The sequence below is a fragment of the Miscanthus floridulus genome, chromosome 1 (genome assembly GCF_019320115.1).
Source record: "Miscanthus floridulus cultivar M001 chromosome 1, ASM1932011v1, whole genome shotgun sequence".
In the NCBI taxonomy this organism is placed as follows: domain Eukaryota; kingdom Viridiplantae; phylum Streptophyta; class Magnoliopsida; order Poales; family Poaceae; genus Miscanthus; species Miscanthus floridulus.
In genome coordinates, this window is record NC_089580.1 from 152,265,483 (window position 1) to 152,286,007 (window position 20,525).

The window sequence follows — 20,525 nt, forward strand, 5'->3', positions numbered from 1 at the left end:
AAAATTTTCATAGCTATAGCTATCACCAATTTACCACAAAAATTCCTACAATTATTAATCTACATAATACTAAGCTCTTCAGTTTGAATTTATGAACCTACCATTGTTATAGCTAACTGTAATCTAACTACACTAATAAGTAGGTGGTATTTTTATGAACCTAACAAACTTAGTTTCACTATTTTTGGACATCTACACAATTTACTACAATTTATTAAAGTTCAGCTCAAACTAATATTGAATAAACATTCATGAATTTACACGAAAATGAAAACTGATTTCTATCTCGTGGCCCAACCCGCGATGCCCGCGTGCGCACTCGCGCAGCACACCGGCGCAGCCCAGCGTGGTACGGCTAGCGGCCCACGGAGGGAAAACCCGCGCGCGTGCCACATTAAGCAAAAGAGCCCTCGGATTCCAATCAAATGGAACCGCAGTCCATTCCACTATTCACTTCTCTCACTGACTCTAGCACTTAACCCCCTGGTTTACTTCGAATTTACGTTACGACATCCCTGGCCAAATTTAACAGAGACCGCGACCCTCCTGGCCTAACACCGACGAGCACGCACCTCCACGGCCTCGATTCTTACCACCATGACACTCCTTACCCTCCATGGCCCTAGTGCGTGCGTGTGTGCGCGAGTCGTGAGCCAGGCGTGCAACAGCGGTGTGGATCGAGCGACAGTGAAGGCCGAGCGGCCAGCGCGCGGTGACGATGGCGACCAGAGCATGGCGATAGAAGGCTATGGCCAGCAGCACAGGGACCACGCACGCGGACGTGCTTGCATAGGCGCGGCGGTGGTGACATGGCCGGTGCGGCAGCGCGCTGGTCAAGCCAGAGCAGCGATGCCAGGCCAAACAGAGGCGGTGACAGCGCCCGGAGGTGCAAAACATGTCGTGCATGCTTTTTAAAGCTGCAACAACACCCAATTCGATGATCCTAAAACCAAACCAGCCATTCTACCCTCAAGAGGGTACATAGGGCTATCGAGCTAAGCCAAGACATCTCGCCACATCTTAACCCTATCGCTCTACAAAAATTACCGAACATGGCTTCGTCGACCCATTTTCAAACTTATGCGAAACGACTAAGCTTCAAACGGTTTCGCGTTGAATTCCTTTTCCAAGCTACTTGATACACTAGCTAGCGAATCCCGTCTTTGACCGCACGTATTTTATCGTCGCCTACGAAGTTCGTACTATGAACTTTATCAAAGTTTCGCATAAGCGTTCTATAGCATTTTTGTTCGATAAAAATTCACTTAGAATACTAAACGATATAAAGCGACATGAAATGTAACATTTGTTTCTTGTTTCAAATGAACGTTTCAAGTTCCGAATATCTATGTATACCCTATATTACACACATTTACACACAAGTTTAATGCTCATGCAGTGTTTTAGCAAAAATTGAACAATGTAACACCGAGAGTGTTACAACGTCGAACCAGTGTGCTGGTCAGCGGTCGTACAGGGAGTAGGCAGCATAGTGACCATGCGTCCGTCACTATTGGCGATGTGAGTTCCCTGGAGTGACATGTCGTGGACACGGGTCATGTTGAGATGTACCCGCTCCCTGCACGATGCTAGAAGTTTGACCTTGGGTTGTACTTTCTGGCCTGTAGTGGTTGGCGGCGGTACGAGCTTCTGTCAGGAGACGCACCTGAGGGGTCGGGCAAGACGAAGCCCTCGACCTAGAGGCTGGGTAAGGCAGAGCCCTCGACCCAGAGGCCGGGCGAGGCAGAGCCCTCGACCCTCTAGAGGTCGGGCGAGGCGGGGGCCCTGACCCAGAGGTCGGGCGAGGTGGAGCCCGCACACTTGGGGGTTGGTTGGAGCTGTAGTCGCGCTCTTGACTGCTCGAATGAATCAATGTTGATGACAATTAGCTCCTCCTCTTCGGGCACCCTAGTATTAGTCCCCGACAAATAGTGAATGTATAGGATTAATATCGTGGAATGTCATCCATGTAGTTATACTCCCTCCGTTCCAGTTTAAGGGTCATTTTGGCATTTCTAGATATAAAACTTTTATTATATATCTAGACATATCATCGTATAAGGTATGTAGGTTCACGGCAAAGCTATGCTATCGAAACTAGAGGTCTTTAGCTAGGATAGTCCAGCTACGACTATTTTAGATCGACCTGCTTCGACACTCGATAGAAGCGCGTTGTCGGTATGTTTAAACTCTTCTTCTGAATACAATGATACACAAATCTTTTGCATATTCGTGAAAAAATTAGCAAAGCTATGCACCTAGAAAAGCTAAAACGACTATAATTTAGAATAGCGGGTGGTGGCATATGACATACCTTATAAGTTCCAATAACGATAATATGCACAATCTATCTGCAGCTACATATCACTTAATTTCTTGATCATTAAAGTCATTTCAAATAGTATAGTAAATTAAAATTTGATTTTAGATGTATAATTTGTACAAACAATTATAGGAAGTGATAAGACTAAAAAATTAGATTGTATCGAGACAATGCGCAAATGGTAAAATCAATAAAAGCCCAACATGTTTGTTCCCAAAATATCCAGTTTCAAATCTAGAATTCTAATAATTCTTTTTGACGGAAGGAGTATATAAAAAACTCATCCTTAGATCCGAATATGGCCAAAGCTATACCAAAATGCCCCTGAGGCCTTGGTTGATGTAAATGATGAGTCTGTCTACCTCCAACTCAAGTGTTTGAGACGCCGGGAACACTGATTTTTTTTTTGAGAGAATTTTTTGTGAGCTATTAAAAAAGATTGTAATCTTCTGTGAGTTATTGAAAAAATTTGGCGGTTTTCAACGCCACTGCTCTAACTTTTTTTTTTTTTTGCTCTTCATGCCACTACCGTCAGACTAGGCTCTAACGGTGTCAACTGCAGATACGAAAAGTCGAAAATACCCTTAAATCTAAATATATCATTAATTTTTTAAGTATCTTAACGACTTCATTGAAGTCGTTAAGATGCTAAAAAAAATTTAATAACATATTTAGACTTAAGGGTATTTTCAATTTTTTACACCTGCATTTTAATACCGTTAGAGTCTAATCTGACGGCAATGGCATGAAGAAAAAAAAAAATTAAAACAGTGACGCTGAAGAACGCTGAACTTTTTTTTTAATTACGATCTTTTTTTTATGGCTCACGAGTAATTCCTCCTTTTTTTTTTTTTTACGAAGCTTCTTCCTCCTCGTGTCCAGCCCAGCCGTACTAGTCCCAACCGTACTGGTCTTCTTCCTCCTCTTGCTGCCCGCCGCCGCCCGTCCCCGCCACGGCGCGGTAGGGTCTGGAGCTCCGTCGCCACCGCGCCCGCGGCGGCCACCCTCTCCACCCCCCACCCCACCCTCCTCCCGCCGCCGCTTTCTTCCTCAACTCCGGCGAGCTCGGCCGTCTCCATCTTCTCCAACTCCGGCGAAACTCCCCCGCCCCGACCTGGCCCGACCGCCGCTACCACCGCCAGGGCACCTAAAACGCCCGGCCACCATCCCCACCGTCTGGCCTGTCTGCCTCCCCCTGGCCGGCCCCTTCTATAGCCGCCGGAGTTGGAGAAGAAAGAGGGGGAGAGGCTCGCCGGAACCCTAGCCACCGCCATCGTCGTCTTAGGCTAAAACACTCGGTTACATGTACGTTGGAGTGGTTTCCCGTGAAATTCACCCATGAAATGGATACCTACCAAACAAGCCATAACGGCCCCGGAGTCCCGGACTCCGGTCAAAACAGGCGAGACGGGGTCGGCGATGCGCCGTTCCGCGGTCGCCACCCCTCGTCCTCCGTCGCGGGCTCGTCCCGTGCCCGTTCTGCACTTCTGCTGCCGCGACCCATTCTCCGAGGTTCGCTCCTCCCTCCTCCTTCACTCACTCTCGCAGTGCCTGACTTCGAGATCTCTCCCCAGCACTTCGCCTTCTCTGCTTCCCCAGTACGTTTGAGGAACCCCTTCTCTATTCTGAAGTTCTGAATCCCCGCCTCCCCCCCCCCCCCCCCCCTCCCCCCCATGCGCGGATACCTGGACGTCAATCCAGGCTCCATGATGGCTCTAGCACTGACATTGTTCAGTTTTGGGTACAAATCATTCAACATGCTTAAAACCTGCTCAGGATTTGGTACTAACTTATTTTCTTGTGCTAGCGACAAACTAGAGTTAGTTGGGCTCCTTGTTGCGCTCCAAACAATCAGAGTAGAATTACATAATTCTCATCAGAGTAGAATTACATATTTCTCTGTGCTTGCGCAAGGAAGTTGAACTAAAGGCTTTTTTATTAATATAATCAGCAGCTCTCCTGCTTGGTTCATTTTTTTTAAAAAAATAAATAAAGGCCATCTACAAGTGTAGTATATACTACTAGGGCCTCATGGACTGCCTATGATTCCATAGGCTGTGGAAGATGAGTAAATGGCATTTTAAAACCCTGCTAGCTTAATGGATCAATGTGGAGGGAGCTTCCCTTCGAGGAATGACGAGAATAGTGCCAATGCCCTGCGAGGCTGGTAGTATGGCACCATGTGCCCAGCTCCTCTGACCGTTGCGAAGACCAGCCCTTTGTACCCAATGACGTAGCCAGCAACCTGCCGATTAATGAAAAAATAGGAAAAATGTTGTTATTTGTCCACAGCTATTGCTAGACGGAATAATGCATTTATGATGTTTCAACATGCACACTCTTTTGCAGCAATTGCGTGCCAGCTATAACCACTTTATGTTAATTGCGTGCTCATAAGCAATTTATCTTCAAACATGATGAATGCTGATATTCAATCTTTTGTTTTTGCTCTTTATAGGAAACACATACACAACTTGATCCAAAGGATTCTGTTGACATGAATGCTGATATTCAATCTTTCATCTGATGAATGCTGGGCTATGCACCTCGTTGTCGACGCGCCATGGACGCCAAGATGCTTCTATAGGAAGCCCAAGATTGTCTAGCACATATTGTGTTGAAATGAACGAACACACTGCATCCATATCACCACTGGTACACAACGGCATAGTTTAAGTCATGTTCTTATGATGTAGCACACTGAGTTAGGTATTTTGACACACATAAATCTGAACATATGTACCTGTACAGCCATATTCTGGTGCCACTTGAAATGAGTTTCTTTATTGATGGCAGCATTGTCTCCGGTGAATCTTTCCAATTCCAATTATCATATACATGCTGACTGCTTGAAGGTATAAATTAATCATAAACATGTTGTACTGTTGACTTCCCCCCAGTCCTAATTGCTAATCTAGTAAGAGGTTTACTTGAGGCTGAACAAATTCTCAACAATTAAAGGTTTATACATGAATGAGTATGCAACACGCGCTAGGGGCATATTTGCACTCGATAGAAACCATCAAGGATGAATCAGCATACATGCATTTCAGTGCATACTCAATCGTGTAGATATCCAGTGCATGCAACCCAAGCCCCTAGGGGTGCCTTTGGGTTAAATATCCTATGATTTCAAATAGTTGACTGCTGGTCGGTCAGAATATAGGCTTGAGAATACAAGGGTTTGTGTTGTAAGGGTTCTTGCGCCCTTTTCTTTTTAATACAAACTACAAAGGTACGCAGCCCTCTGGCGTGTTTGAGAAAACAAAAGAATATAAGCTTGAGAATCATTTGACATTGTGCCCCTTTTAGTGTTGACTTACTAATACCTTTTTGAATACACCATTTTGTGCTAATGGAATAATTATCGGGAACTGTGGTTCACATACTCTTTGATGGTTGGCTGGAAGAGGCTGTTGATACCTTTTTAGAATCAATGCTATTGTGAAGTGAGTGATGGAAGATACATAAGTATTCTGTATATAAGAAATTGTTTGTACATAAAGCACCTACCTTTTCAGATTGCTTTAGGAAACCAACACCAGATTGCTAATAGGGTCACACAAGAGGTATGGTCTGACAGTGCACATAAATTGGAGGGAAATATGATATTCAGATATTCAATTTACATACCTACAGTCCATCCATGGGTAGCCTAACCCTGTTGTGTTTGCATGGAGTGCCCTTTGGACCTCAGGGCGATTTAGGTAAGAGGAGACATAGTGGTTTGTGCATGGATCACCAAACACTAACTGAAATAGTAAACAAAAGTTTTAGTATACCAAAAATTCATATAGAAATGGAAGTTAAAACATCTGTCAATCTGTGATGTGAAGTTTATGTCTGGTGTTGTATACCGAGTCACTTGATTTATAAGGGTTTGAGGCATCGTGGCATATTGGTGCATAGATGTCATAGTCATCAACATTTCCTTTTTCCTGGATAACTAAGTTCATGGCATTTAGACAGTCTTTAGTGTATGTCCCATTAAAGCTGCACTTATCCTTGATGGCTATATAAGCTTTTCCAGAAATCATAGCATGCATCCAATAGTAGTCATATGTTGCTCTTAGAGTCAAATTATCATCCAAGTCCGCATTTCCAATCTGTTCAAGTTTACAGTGTTACCATGATGAGAAATTTACCAAATTATAAGTTTCAAATCAGTTAAGACTGAAAACTTACCTGCAACACCTTTAAGCTTGACACTGGTTACATTGGTTGCTCTATTCTTAGAAACAATCAGATTAGCAAGCTCTGGTATATAGTGACCTGCGTAGCTCTCACCAGCTATGAAGAAATCACGGTCCCGATACTCAGGAAATTTCTCTAGCCAAGTAACAAGAAAGGTATATGCATCATCTGTTGTTCTTTGGTCACCAGTGTTATAATAATCGGATGTAGTGTTTGAATATGAGTATCCAACACCAGCTGGGATCTCGATGAACAACATGTTGGCCACTGCATTCATGAATGAACAATGGAATATCAGTATGGGTGTTAATCCAACTAACTTTATTTACTCCCTTTGCTTGAAATTATAGTTTACTTTAGTTTTGTCCTAAGCTTTAATTTTGACCAAGTTTATAGAAAAAATGTATCGACATCAATAGTATTAAATTAGTTTCATTAAATTTCCATGAAATATGTCTTGGTAGTGCATTTATTTGAACATGTAGATGTTAATATATTTTCTAAAAACTTGATCAAAGTTAGAACAAAGCTAAAGTGGACTATAATTTGGAGCGGAGGAAGTAACTATTAATCAAGTGAAGTTTAAAGCGGATGTTACCTCTGTTCCATGCATGCTTTTTCTTGTACAGTGTCTTGTTGTCACTATGGACAGAGAAAGGTCCAAGTTCAAGCATGGCCCCAGATCCAAAGGATGAACAGCCAGGCCCTGCAGATACAGTAAGTGTTTCATCTTATTCTTTTCAAACTAGGTGTCTTGCTGTAGCATTGCAAACATGGATGATGTATGTTCGAGAATTATGTACGTGTTTTTTCCAGTTGTTTGTTGACCCTCATTATAGCAAGTAAATAGACCTAAAAAGAATTATAACAGCATGTTGAAGAAATAACTCTACAGGACATATGAGCTGCCCCTGTTTATGCAGTAAAATTTGCTACAAATTGCGATGAACACAGCCAGCACATACCTCCATTCAGCCATAGGACAAGCGGTTTGTCTGAAGGATCTTGAGGAGCCTCAACAAAATAGTAGAACAAAGCCCTTCCAGCCTTTGCATCCACCGTCACATATCCTGCATATTGGTCAAACTCTGCTACCCCTGTTTGCCCTGGTATACGTACGATCTTATCCTGCTCCCGTTGATTGTTTGTTGAGCCTCTATGCACTGATGGACTGGTTCCATTCTTGGGAGTTGAATCTTGTTTTCCTTGAACATATTTCCTGGATATTTTCAATTGATTGAACTCAAGAGGTTGGTTGGCCTGGTTTCTAGTGTCTGTGTTTGCAACACTGAAGTAGAACAAGGACCAAAGTATCAGGAGGCCTCTTTTCATCTTGATAGGATGCGTGTGCATGGGTGTTTGGTGTCTTGGGCTAGGTTGCCATTGGTCAATCTTTATTTATAGAGGGGCACATTCTGTTTGCAGTACAGTTGAAGAGTCCTCCAAGGAAACCATAATATGATTGATTCTTTGACTTTTTCCGTGCAAGTTGGACTTAAAGCTCTTAGCATTCCATTTCATTTGGCATCTATATTTGTAGTGCCAATGACATTCATTTAAAATTTTTAGTTCCTTTAGGGGACTGCGACCTAACAAAGTCATCAAACTTCCTAGAAAGGTACAATAGCTATCTCTGGCTCAATTATATCACTATATGGGAAAGAAAAGGAAAAGGTATGCAAATCAGATTGAGGGTGCCTCATCCATGGCAACATTGATTAAGTATACTGTGTGTATCTTGATCTTTTGACTTTATTTTGCTACCTCCTCATAAGCTTCTTGTTTACTCAATTGTTTTCTGCCAAGATTCCCAGGCATCTTTACTTTGATGTGCTTTCCTTCTGTGGTCTGTAGTCCAAACAAAGGGGTTGCACTTGCATCCGTTGCTTCTTCTGACTGCCTTTTAACAGGAGTGCTGTAAACTGTAAAAGCACATTTGAAGAAAAAACCATTTGATAATCCAGCGACCCCTGAGAGCTGGGTGAGATTATTATCCTAGAGAAATTTGTTGTTTCCTAGTTTCTGTGATGGTTTGACTTGTTATTCTATTAAATTCAGGCTCTACTTTTGTTGATAAAAAAGCTGTGGAATTTAATTAGGATTCATGATTCTTTTGTGGTTTCAATTGGTTTAGGTGAAACTAATCACAATGATGTTGCAACAAATTGCTAAGTCAAGTAAACATGTTGATACCCACTACTCAGAGGTGACTTATGGCTCAAAAAAAAAAACTCAGAGGTGACTTGTTGATAGCATCTGGTCAGCGCCATTCACTGTATTGAAGCATCGGCAGTTGACATCTTGTCATTTCCACTTCAATTAACTTTTATATGTTGCTTCCTTCTCATACATATCTTGGAAAGAATTATTTGATCGACCTTCCAAGTATGTGTGCACATTCCATTTTGTTCTTGTGGTGTGGCTTTCAAGCAACCTGCCTTTTCATCTGAAACTTTCCTGCAGAAAAGGAAGATTCCAAACTTGAGCTGTGAGCATAGAACAGCTATTTTCACCAAACTGCCATTGACTGTTGACAATAGCCCCTCTTCTTCAGGAAAAGGGAACCTGAAAAATAAAATGTTTTAGGAAAGGTATAGTCTCCTGGTGTCATTTTTCTTTCTGGTCGTGTCCAAATTCATAACATTGCTATGCTGTCTCTGAATAGAGCATCTCTTAGCTTAAATCCGTGTGGGCATCATATAACCATTGTGTTGGCACATTTCAATCGTTCTTTGTTTTTTCTTTCCAGTTGGTGGTCATGCACTGAGTGGACCCACTCTTTTTGGACTTAGATTAGAGTTGAAAAACGAGTTGATGGGACAGGAAGAATCAACTTTAGAAGGGAATCCCACTTTCTAGTAGTGCACATATGCAAAATACCTTCCAAGACAACACATATTGTCAAAGAGAAGTGAGCAAGAGGAAGGAATGATGTAAATAGAGCAAGGCTACCAAGGCAGCAGGGAAAATCCCCCCCTGTTGGTATTCTGGTCCCTTATGAGTTCATATGCATAATATTACGAATAAAGAAAAACTCATATAGTCAAGTTTAACTCTGCCAAAAAAAACCCTATGAAAATCATCCTCCAGTGGCCATGCAAAAAGGATTCCCCAACACCAATAAGGGCAAAGTCAACTATTTCTTTTTTGGTCCGTTTGACTTCTGTAGGTTGCAGATTGGGAAGGAACCTGCCATACTTTTCTTGAGCAAACCAAGGCGCCCTCTGCTGTTTGATTGCTTGATGGACGTCTTGGATAAAGAGTTAGATGTTGTTAGAGAATCATCTTGTGGTGCGTTGAAACATACAGCAGTGAGGGAGACCTTAGTGCACCAAGTATAAGAATTAAGAAGCTAGTCCCTCACTCCCTCTTATTCAAAAGTATGTCGTTTCTGAATTCCTGCAGATCAAACTTTTTAACTGTGACCATCATGACTAAAGCACTTACATAATGTTTAAATATCTTTATTTGAAATGCCATATTTCAAAAGAAATTGTTAGCTGATCTCACATTGTAGATCGTGTCATTACCCTAAACATCATTTCTTTTGAATCGAAGGGAATATTTAGCTTATGCCGGTAATGTTGTTATAATGATAATAATTGTACATTTTTAGCTACTTTGTTCTCCTTGATAAAGTCTGCATTTCATCCAACTAAAATTGATTGGAACCACACAAGAAACATCCACAAACCTACACCTTCCACTATATCCTGGAAGCATAATTTTGTTGTTTTTAGTGAAACTCGAAACATCTAAGAATCATAAGTTATAAGAAGTTTGTATCTGCCACAAAAACCATTTCGATACAAGTATTTCATCAAAATTGTTTAGGTTGGACTTTTTGTAGAAATTGGATGATTCAGAACGCAGTGTTGGTTCTTTGTAATAATCTCAATGGAAGCAAGTATACTATGTTTCTATTATTTTTTCTGCAATCACTCAGGTGGCAGCTTCCCATTCAGGAATGACGAGAACAAGGTGAGCGCTCTTTGGGGTTGGTAGGTAGGAACCATATGTCCAGCTCCTCAGACTGTTGCAAATATCAGAGCCTTTGTATCCAACCTGCCATCTCATAAAGAAACAACTTCAGAATCTTATATGGACAATAAATTGTTATACAATATCGTTTAGTTTGTTCATACCTCACCATCATCAGAATACCATGCCCGCCGTGATGAATTTATCTTCAGCCCCAGGATGTCTAGTGAATACAGCGTTGAAGTTACTGGGCAAATGGCATCGATATCACCACTGAAAGGTAAAATAGATCATTTCTTAGTAGTGTGGTTTAAGCAGAGATTAAATAAACTTTTAGAGTGTGTTTGCATGAAGGGAATTGCTTGAGTCTTATTTTTTGGATTTCAATCAAAGTTTGAACTGATCCTAAGGATTTGGATCCAAATGACCTGTATCCAAACAGGCACTTCACAATGCTTGTGGACTTACCTATACAGCAATGTGCTAACTCCACTTGAAATTAATTGCTGAATAGATGGTAACATAGAGACTTGGACATCTTTCCAATTATATATATAAAGAACAGGAACAGGAACAGAGCAGAGAAAAAACCCAGAAAAGGAAGGAAAACAAAACAAAAGGGAAGCTAAGAAGACAAACAAGATGGAACCTAGCCATTCACTAATAACAGGGAGATAACTCTTCTTTGATGATGCATAAATCCATGCTTAAACTTTAATGCTTGTGGACTTACCTATACAGCCATGTGCTAACTCCACTTGAAATTAATTTCTGAATAGATGGTAGCATAGAGACTTGGGCATCTTTCCAATTTTCAGGAGAAAAGATATTACTGGTGCTCAGAAATAATACAGAACTTGGTTAACTGACTTAAGGCTAAATTTTATTAAGAAATACTTGCAAGAATATCAGCTATGTTGTTTCACCTGCAATCCGACCATGGTTGTTTCAATCTTGTGGTGTTAGCATGAAGTGCTCTCTGCACCTCTTGGCGGTTCAGATACGATCCAATATAGTAACTGGCACAGGGGTTATTGTTGGTTACCTGCAACACTATACTGTGAGTTAGGGAGAAGTTGAACTTGTTTAAAATCTCAGAGAACACTTATACCGAGGCATGCTGCTTTTGGGGATCAGAAGCATCCCAGCAGAACGATGGATAGATGTTGGATTCATCGATAAGGTCCTTATTGTTAGCGGCTTCTATCGCGGTTCTACAGAGTCCTGTGTATGTTCCATTAAAGCCGCAATTTTCCTGGACTGCGGTGTGAGTTTCTTTGGAGATCATAGCATGTGTCCAGTAGTAATCGATGGTTGCTCTTGTGTTTGTGTCATCATCCAGGTATGCATTCCCAATCTGTTCCCACAAGTAAAGGATTAGAATGTAATATGGTATACACTGACTCAATATCCTTTGTCGAAAACTTACAGCAACTCCTTTGAGATTGATCATAGTGGTGTTCATGATTTTGTTATTTGACAGAATAGTGTTGGCGAGCTGTGGTATGTAGTGGCCGCCATAACTTTCACCAGTTAAAAAGAAGCTGTGGCCCTTGTACTCTGGGAACCTCTCAAGCCAATTGATGAGGAAAGTATATGCATCTGCTGCAGTGCTCCTGTCACCAGTGTTATTGTAATCTGATGTTCTGTTCGAGTATGAGAAGCCAACACCAGCAGGGCTCTCAAGGAAGAGCATGTTTGCCACTGCCATCGAGAAATAATCAGTAACATGGAGGTATTCTAAGTGTAATTGTCATAAATAACTGCAATTAACATACCATTTTCCATGCATATTTGTTTTTGGACAGTGTCTTGTTATCTCTGTTGATGAAGAATGGCCCAATTTCATGCATAGCTCCTCCCAGAGAAGAGCAACCAGGCCCTGAAATTTCACGGTAACTCTTTTTTAGTTGTAAAGAATATCTCGCGATAAAATTGTCAGCCATATGTTTTTTCAGGGACATATTTGCTAAATATGCTAAGGGTAGGATAACTTGTGATTACTTAAGACCAGCAGCCAAGGAGCCCAAGTGTGAAATATACACACTAATAAAGTAATTGTTAGCATTTAGTGTGACAGATCTATTACAGATAAAACACTCTGTTATCCAATTAGGAAGAGTAATCCTCAACCTTCCACTTTAGGCAAGCAGCACAGAAATATGTCCTGGATATCTTAACGTTTACATAAAAACATAAAGCAGAGGGATAAGGGATGCTAGGGAGAGTGCCACCAGGACCAGATCAAGTTTAGATGGACAGATATTTGGTTGCCCTAGCTTTAGAAAGATTTCATCCACTTTGAACTCCCATTCGATGTGCGTCATCTTTTCTCCTCATCCTACCTGATGCCTCTGCCATCTCTCTGAGCCACCATTGGAGATCTCACAATATCACCTCCTCTCTCTGTTCTAATCTTGCATGTTTCCTGCATACCGTCCTCCTTTCCTCTACTTCTAACTCCTCCCTCTCCTTCCTTGCGTCCCCATGCTGCTTCCCTATTCCACCCACTCCATCCTCTTGTCTCCATCTCATGCCGCCTCAGCATATCACCATTGCCGCTGTCCCCTCCCATGCCGCTGGAAGGGAAAATGTATGTAATCAAAAGAAAACTTTGACAAAACTTCACTGTTTTTCGGTATGCTTATTTATTCTTCAACAGAAGCAAGATGTTTAAAATATCATAGATTAGCCTACCTTATTATACTGAAATGTGTAAATGGTTTTCTCACTTACTGATTCGAGTTCATAATTAGGTTGATTAATTGGAAGCTTTCTATGGTTGATTAGTTGAGATCTTGGTGGCAAGACAAGTATGGTTCAAATTATTCACTCCATTGAACCTAGCAGATTCAGTCCCCCGACAAAACGAACTGAGTTTTGCTGACTGGTGGCGCAAGACGATGAGCAGAGTTAGCAAGGAGCACAGGAAAGGAGTGAACTCTTTAATTATTCTAGGGGCCTGGATTATTTGGAAACATAGGAATGCATGTGTTTTTGAGGGGGCTTCTCCTTCGATTAGCATGATTTGGAGTGAGCTGAAGAACGAGCACAGCCTCTGGTGCATGGCTGGGGCGAAGAAGCTTCAAGGGCTAGGACTAGCGCTTGCAGACTAGTCCTTTTAGCTAAGGTCGAGTCGTGTTTGTTCACTATGTGTTTAAACCATGACTCTGTGTAATCGCCTCACTCATATCTGGTCCCCGTATGAGTGAGGATCCTGTTGGGGACCCCACCTTTTTTTCATCTCTATAATACAATGAAACGCAGCTCTCTTGCATTTTCAAAAAAAAAAAGTAGTTGAGATGTTGAGAGCTAGTTCATCAGGCTTGGTACTAGGAACTGTCAAATTTGGACACAGCCTGCCTTGATAACTTCCTTTAAATTAAGCTTCTCTTGTATCATTTTCTACAGATGAGAGGGTTATAGTTCATCCGTACTACTGTATTCTTCAACTATTTAAAATACCTTTTTATCCCCTCCATTTGATTGCCATGCCACATTATCCTTATCAGTGATATCAGATGATGAAAAGTATGTTCCAATATATTAGTGTGCAATTCAGTTACCAGAAAACAGAAAAAGAAAGAAGATGCTTATGATTGAACAATGACCTGAGTTTATGCAGGGATTGAAAAGCATGCATTGAACAATACAGAACTTCAAGTTACTGAACACAAGAATGGCAATGAAGATTTCAGGCTGCTGTTGATATTTTGGTACCAAATTAGTTATACGTACTAAATCAATTAAGGTTTTACAGGTTGGGAGTTGGGAGAGTCTTAAAATTAAAGCCTGTTATGCGGCGTCAAGGATTGGTGTGCTCAACAAAGTATCTACTTCGAGCATCGTGTTTAGGTTAGTTGGCTTAACAATAGAATAATTACATGTGCCCTGTTTGTATAAGCAAACATGTTCGGCTTACCCCATATTCGGCTTGTTCGGCTTCTTTTTTCAGCTGGAACAGTGTTTTTCTCTCACGACAATTCAGCCGTAACAGTGTTTTTTAGCCAGTTTCAGCCAAAATTCTGCCAGCCGAACGGGGCCGCTTCCATTTCAACAAGATAAGGTTGATACTAGGTATGATAGACTGTCAGCTTCCATTGTCCTTTGTCCCTCTTTAGGCATTCTTGGTAGTAGTGACCTTCACAAGCAGCAACGAACGCAATCAACGATGAATTCTTCCAATAAGTGGCTGTGGATGTTTTGTATTTGCTAGGCCTAGCAGGAGAGAAAAAAACCCTACTATATGGCACTGATTTGTAGCAAATCCCAACTGTTTTTTTTTCTTTCAATTTTGAACCTTGAAATCATGCTTGTATCAAATGGATGGTCAGGGCAATCTTCCCATCCCTTTTTGGTAGACTAACAAGATCAAATAAAACAGCAGGCAAGCAGAGCATAGAAGCACACTTGTATGATGAAAAAGTAAAAATAAACCACATACCACATACAATTGGTTAGTAGGCTTCCTTACCTCCATTGAGCCACAGGACCAATGGCTTGGTAGATGGATCTTTAGCAGCCTCTGCAAAGTAGTAAAAGAGGGCCTTCCCAGATGTTGCATCAACCATGACATAGCCGGCATACTGATCAAAGGCGGCCTTCTCCGGCTGCCCAGGAAGCTCGATCTTATCAGCCTTCTTCAACCCATCTTGCAGACCCACATATATTGGACGATCCATGCTCCAACTCGTAAGCATTTCATTGTCTAGACGATCATGTTACATCTCCATTCTTAACCTTGAAAACTCCTGCAATCGGCAAGCCTCATCAGCAAGTGATATTTGCTCGAGCACAAGGCTGAACAACTGGATGACAAATGCATCTCTTCTGATCTTGGAGACCAAAGGAGAACAACGCCTATGACAAGAATTGGACATTGCTGATGCTGTTTGTTTGGCCTACTCTGGATGGGTCACAAGGTTCTTATATAGAGGGGGCCATATATGATATTTGTCCCGTTGGGTTCTTTGATTAGAAATAGATACACTGGAATACTGGATCATGCCAAGGATATGACTAAATAACAACCATGAGGCAATAAATGATTCTTGAATGGACATATAGGTACAAATATGTAGTGTCTTGATTGTTTAAATCTTGTGTTCCAAAATTTAATACCTTGCTCGATTAGTTGGGTTCATCCAGTGGTAAAATTAAGGTGTATTATATAAAAATAACATATAAAACGTCGGTTTGCCTGTGAGTTGCACCGTGAGTTATCAGGGAATACTTTGGTACTCTGAACTTTATTGGGATGTGAATGGTGCAGCATCTGTTGCATCCAAACACAAGTGGGAACGAGGAGTTTGTGCACGGAGCACTGAGATTTGCATGTAACTGTATTATTAGATCTGCATCATCGTTCTTAATTAAGAGTATTTCCTAGCACTTAAATTTCTCTATTCATATATTTTGCAGTATCGGTCAAGCAAGAAGTGACCATACATAGCGACTGAAATGACGGGAATCTGTATTGTTAATTAAAGAGCACATAAATCATAAGAGAGATTGGCCATGCATCAGCATCAGGTATCTTGTTCTATTCTTTTCTCCCCCTCGTTCTGGCTCCACAGATTCAAAGAGACATCGTCCATTCGTGCTGCTATTGTAGGATAAAAGATGCTTCATGCTGCGTGATCCGAATATATATATTTTCCCAGCTTATTTATCTGACGGGGTCTACATAATAATGCACTTGTTCTTTACATGGTTCAAATTGTAGTACTAGTAATTAGTACTCCATCCGTTTTAAATTATAAGACGTTTTGGATTTTGTAGATACATCTTGAGTTTATCAGCCAAAATCAGCACTACTTTGCAGTCATAGAATAGTGTTTTTCTCTCACAGTAAATCAGCATCAGCAGCAGCCTAAAATCAGCCAGCCGAACAGGGTGGTGTATATCTAAGTGCACAACAAAAACTATATATCTAGAAAAACAAAAACATCTTATAATTTAGAATAGATGGAGTACTTTTGGCCATCTTTTTGAATGCACAGTGACTGTTAGGTCTATTATTCTTTTGGTAAGGTGGATATTAGCTAACAAAAACATCTTATAATTTAGAATAGATGGAGTACTTTTGGCCATCTTTTTGAATGCACAGTGACTGTTAGGTCTATTATTCTTCTGGTAAGGTGGATACTAGCTGAGTAAAACTCTGCCGGTTGAAGGCGTATAAATATTCTAGTTCTACGAAGCAGTGCTATGACGTTATAATCTAAACAATTTGTTAATTAAAGAAAAAAAGGACCACATTTCATATTGGACTTTGGGCTAGGTATTCGGATAACAGAAAATGAAGTGGCATGAAAAAACATATTTAATTTTTGAGATTTGAGCAGCAAATTCAGCAGCAGCTTGTTCCAGGCGTCAATGGGATTGGGCAAGATTTTTTAATCGGCCACTGAATCACCGATAGCAGTTTATCGGCTATGAACTGTTGGTAAGTTGTGCTGTTGAATTACCGATTGGTTCTATACCGGGTACAGCTTCGGATGCACGTATTCCGGCCTCTGTCTTCCTCAGCCTGCTGGCTGCTGCTATGCAGGTAGGGGATGTCTGGCCGGCCGGGCAGCTGGGGGTCACCGCAGGCGGCCGCGCCACCAACGCGCCGGTGGCTGCCCCGGATTCCTCCTTTTTTAGCAACGTAGTAGGCAGTAAGTATTGAAAATGGCAATGGAGTTACCTCCATCGTCTTCATGAAATATAAAGGAATTGAATCATTCAAATTTTTATCCTAAATTATAAAATACTTTAGGCCATTATTAATTCCCCCGGAGCACCATGTACCTGTTATTAATATCTATCACCAAGCTCAAATACGATAAGTACAAAAATCTCTTCATAGTTATTATGTGTAGTTTTTTTTAACTCGTAATCTGTTCTATGATTTCTAAGGTATCTTGAATTTTAGGGCAGAGAGAGTAGTTAGAAAACTAGGTATCCACTGTTATTAAAAATGAAGAGAGAACAATTACAATAAAACGAATAAACAAAACTATGTATAAAAGAATATTTACAACTAGTTACCTACTATTTGAGCAGACAATCTTACTAATTATATATCAGAAAAACAAATCCATGTCAAATGGCATGCCCTCTGTTTGTTTGTTTTTAAAATGACATGCCCTCTGTTTGAGCTCATTTTGCAACCGAAGCTTTAAATCGGACTAATATGGTGGACAACTAAGGTGGTGTTTGGATCTAGTGACTAAAATTTAGGAGGTGTGTCGAAAGGATGTTGCATGAGGTGTTCGGATACTAATAAAAAAATAAATTACATAATCCGTCAGTACTCCACGAGACGATTTTTTAAACCTAACTAATCCATCATTAGCACACGTTACTGTGGCACAACATTGTCAAATCATAAACTAATTAGGCTTAAAAGATTCGTCTTGCAAATTAGTCACAAACTATGCAATTAGTCTCGTAATTAATCTATATTTAATACTCCATGCATGTGTCCAAATATTCGATGAGACATCGACTAAAATTTAGGAGGGGCAGCTAAACACCACCTAAATCTGATTAGGTATGTTATCCGCCAAAAGGAGTTCATATACCACACGACATAGGGCAGTAGCGAAGGGAGTCACCATCCCTGCTGAAAAAGGAGGCACCCCGTCAGATCCGAACTTATTCCGAAGTCATGGACGAGGTCGGCGTATGCCGATGCGGCAGCAATGGCCTGCCTTTGTCAATAGTCAACGCCCGCAGCTAATCCAAGGATCAATGAATCAACTCATATACATTTCTCAATTCACGCAAGCTAAACTACATTAGCTCAACATAAAGATAACAAACCATGAACGAACGAGCATGATGATATAACCTGAAATTTTTACTGCGGTTTCTAAACAAGTCTGGTTCATATCAATCTGCTCTTTTTAAGAACCGGATAGTACACTTTTACAACGAACAGTAACAATGGTTTCCCCATCCATCCATTACCCTGTACTTTGTATTCACAGTCGTAGGGACAAATAGCTACGGAGTACAATTCATAGAGGACAAGCCTTCTTCTCTTTCCAGTGATCGGATCTGAGCTAGCTAGCTTCAAATTCTTCCAACAGGTGTGGCTATGCTTCATGCAGTTGTTGATCTTTCCGTTTCTTGGATTAGTAGCAAAGCAAACAGAATAAATATGGCCATTCTAGATGCTGTCAAATTTGATCTCAAATTAAGTCAATCAAGTTAACTGCTTGCTTAAGATCCATCTCCTCCGATCGATTCATGACATTCATCGATAGGAATAAGACAATAATAATACAATATTTTTGATTCTTTACCCTACAATGTCCCCTAAACAACACTTCTGCAAATCCTCCAAACGCACAATTGGATCTGTACATGATTTTTATTACGAAATGATACCTGTGTTATACAACAACAGCGACAAGGAAGGCAAACCTGGGGACAAGGCAATCCGGCGACCCCATACCATACACTCAGGCGCAGGCGCAGGGGTTGTCGACGACGACGAGATCCTCGCCGTCGCTGCTGCGGAACGCGAGGTACCCGAGCGCGAGGCCCACGACGACGGCGATGAACACGCCGCCGTTGAACGACATGACGGCGAGCATGAGCAGGTAGCCGAGGCCAGAGTTGACCCCGAACATCGCGGCCACGGCCACACGCGCCGGCCAGCGCCCGGCCGCGAAGGCGGGCGCGAGGAGCGGCGTCCGCGGGTCGGAGCTGGCGGGTGGCGGGATGGAGGAGGCTGCCTTAGCCTTAGCGCCGCCTCCTCCTCCTCCCGCGACGAGCTTCATGCGGATCCGCAGGGCCTCGAGGTACTGGTAGAAAGCGGCGGCGAGGAGCAGGGCCACGAGGGAGAGAAGGTAGCCGGCCCACGTGGAGGTGCGCCAGCCGTCGAATAGGATCGTGGCGGACTTGCCCCAGTAGAAGGTCATGTGCATCATGTTGGCCGGCGGCGAGGGCGGAGAAGGAAACGATTGGGTATTGGGAGGGAGCGGCGATGGGAGGAAGGAGGAGGATTGGGGAGGAGCGGCGATGGGAGGGAGGAGGAGGATTGCCGGCGAGGAGAGAGACCGGTGAGATTTACGGTGGGTGGAGGATTGCCGGCGAGGACACAGACCGGTGAGATTTTAATAGAGGGAGGGATACGGTGGGTGCGGCATGGAGAAAATTGAATATTTGACACCTAATCTGCGCGGCCGTGAACATTTGACATCTAATTCGTACGTCGTTGAAAATTTAACACTCTCGATGTGAATTCGTTGAAAACAGGTGTTTTCTCATTCTTTTCTTCATTCAATATTTTTTCTATTCTCTTTTGGCTTTCGAGGCCAGGCTAAATGACCAAAGTACCCTTGGCCTTTTATGCATCCATTTTTTCCGAGAACGAACATCGACGCGCTACGGGCCTGCCCCGAGCCGCTCGCACTGCCGAACCTCGCACGCCGCCTCCTGCTCCGCCTCCACCGCCGCGGCCCGCTCCACTTCCTCCGCCTCTTCCCGCACGTGTTCCACCTCCGCGCCCTGCTCCCGCTCTCGCTGTCCCTGACCCCGCCGCCGCGGGCCTCCTCTCCGTCGCCAGCTCCCCCGCCGACGCGGCGCGGACGCTCCACCGTCTCCTCGCGATGTCGGTCACCCGCTACCTGCCCCTCCGCGCCATCTTCCGCGTCTGGCGCGAGCTCGCCCTCCCCGACAACTTCGAGGACTCCGTCGTTGAGGGGCACCCGCACCTCTTCAGGCTGACCAAGGAGTACCCCGCGCTTCAGGCGTTGAGGAGACCGAGTACAGAAGTTCAAGATGTGTTTTTTTTTGTCTGAGATGAACAATTCTTTTGTGCAGTGCTGTGAACTATGCATCGGTGCAATTTGTGAATGATGTATATGAAGCCGATTTATGAACAATTCTTTTGTGCAGTGCTGTGAATTGTGCATCGGTGCAATTTGTGAATGATGTATATGAAGCCGATTTGTTCAATCACTTGAAACTGAGTAATCCTGTAATGCAAGAAATTGAAGTAATGGAACATGTGCCTCTGTGGCCTCTT

The 20,525-nt window shown here is 42.4% G+C and overlaps 1 protein-coding gene, 1 long non-coding RNA gene and 2 pseudogenes across 2 annotated transcripts; 1 reads left to right on the plus strand and 3 right to left on the minus strand.

The window, feature by feature from the left end:
* Window positions 1–3,327: 3,327 nt before the first annotated feature.
* Window positions 3,328–5,118, plus strand: LOC136544320 (uncharacterized). Its single transcript, XR_010780807.1, has 2 exons — window positions 3,328–3,835; window positions 4,782–5,118. It is a non-coding gene; the product is annotated as an uncharacterized lncRNA (long non-coding RNA).
* On the minus strand, window positions 4,047–8,504 carry LOC136544298 (serine carboxypeptidase 1-like; annotated as a pseudogene).
* A 1,951-nt stretch (window positions 8,505–10,455) lies between these two features.
* On the minus strand, window positions 10,456–15,379 carry LOC136544308 (serine carboxypeptidase 1-like; annotated as a pseudogene).
* A 3,285-nt stretch (window positions 15,380–18,664) lies between these two features.
* Window positions 18,665–19,624, minus strand: LOC136498110 (copper transporter 5.1-like). Its single transcript, XM_066494051.1, has one exon. It carries the CDS (start codon window positions 19,423–19,425, stop codon window positions 18,955–18,957), a length of 471 nt encoding a protein of 156 aa, XP_066350148.1. The 5' UTR covers window positions 19,426–19,624; the 3' UTR covers window positions 18,665–18,954.
* Window positions 19,625–20,525: the final 901 nt, after the last annotated feature.

Excerpts from the sequence above, each read along its gene's own strand:
- LOC136498110 (XM_066494051.1), bottom strand. The coding sequence starts at position 19,425 with ATGATGCACATGACCTTCTACTGGGGCAAGTCCGCCACGATCCTATTC.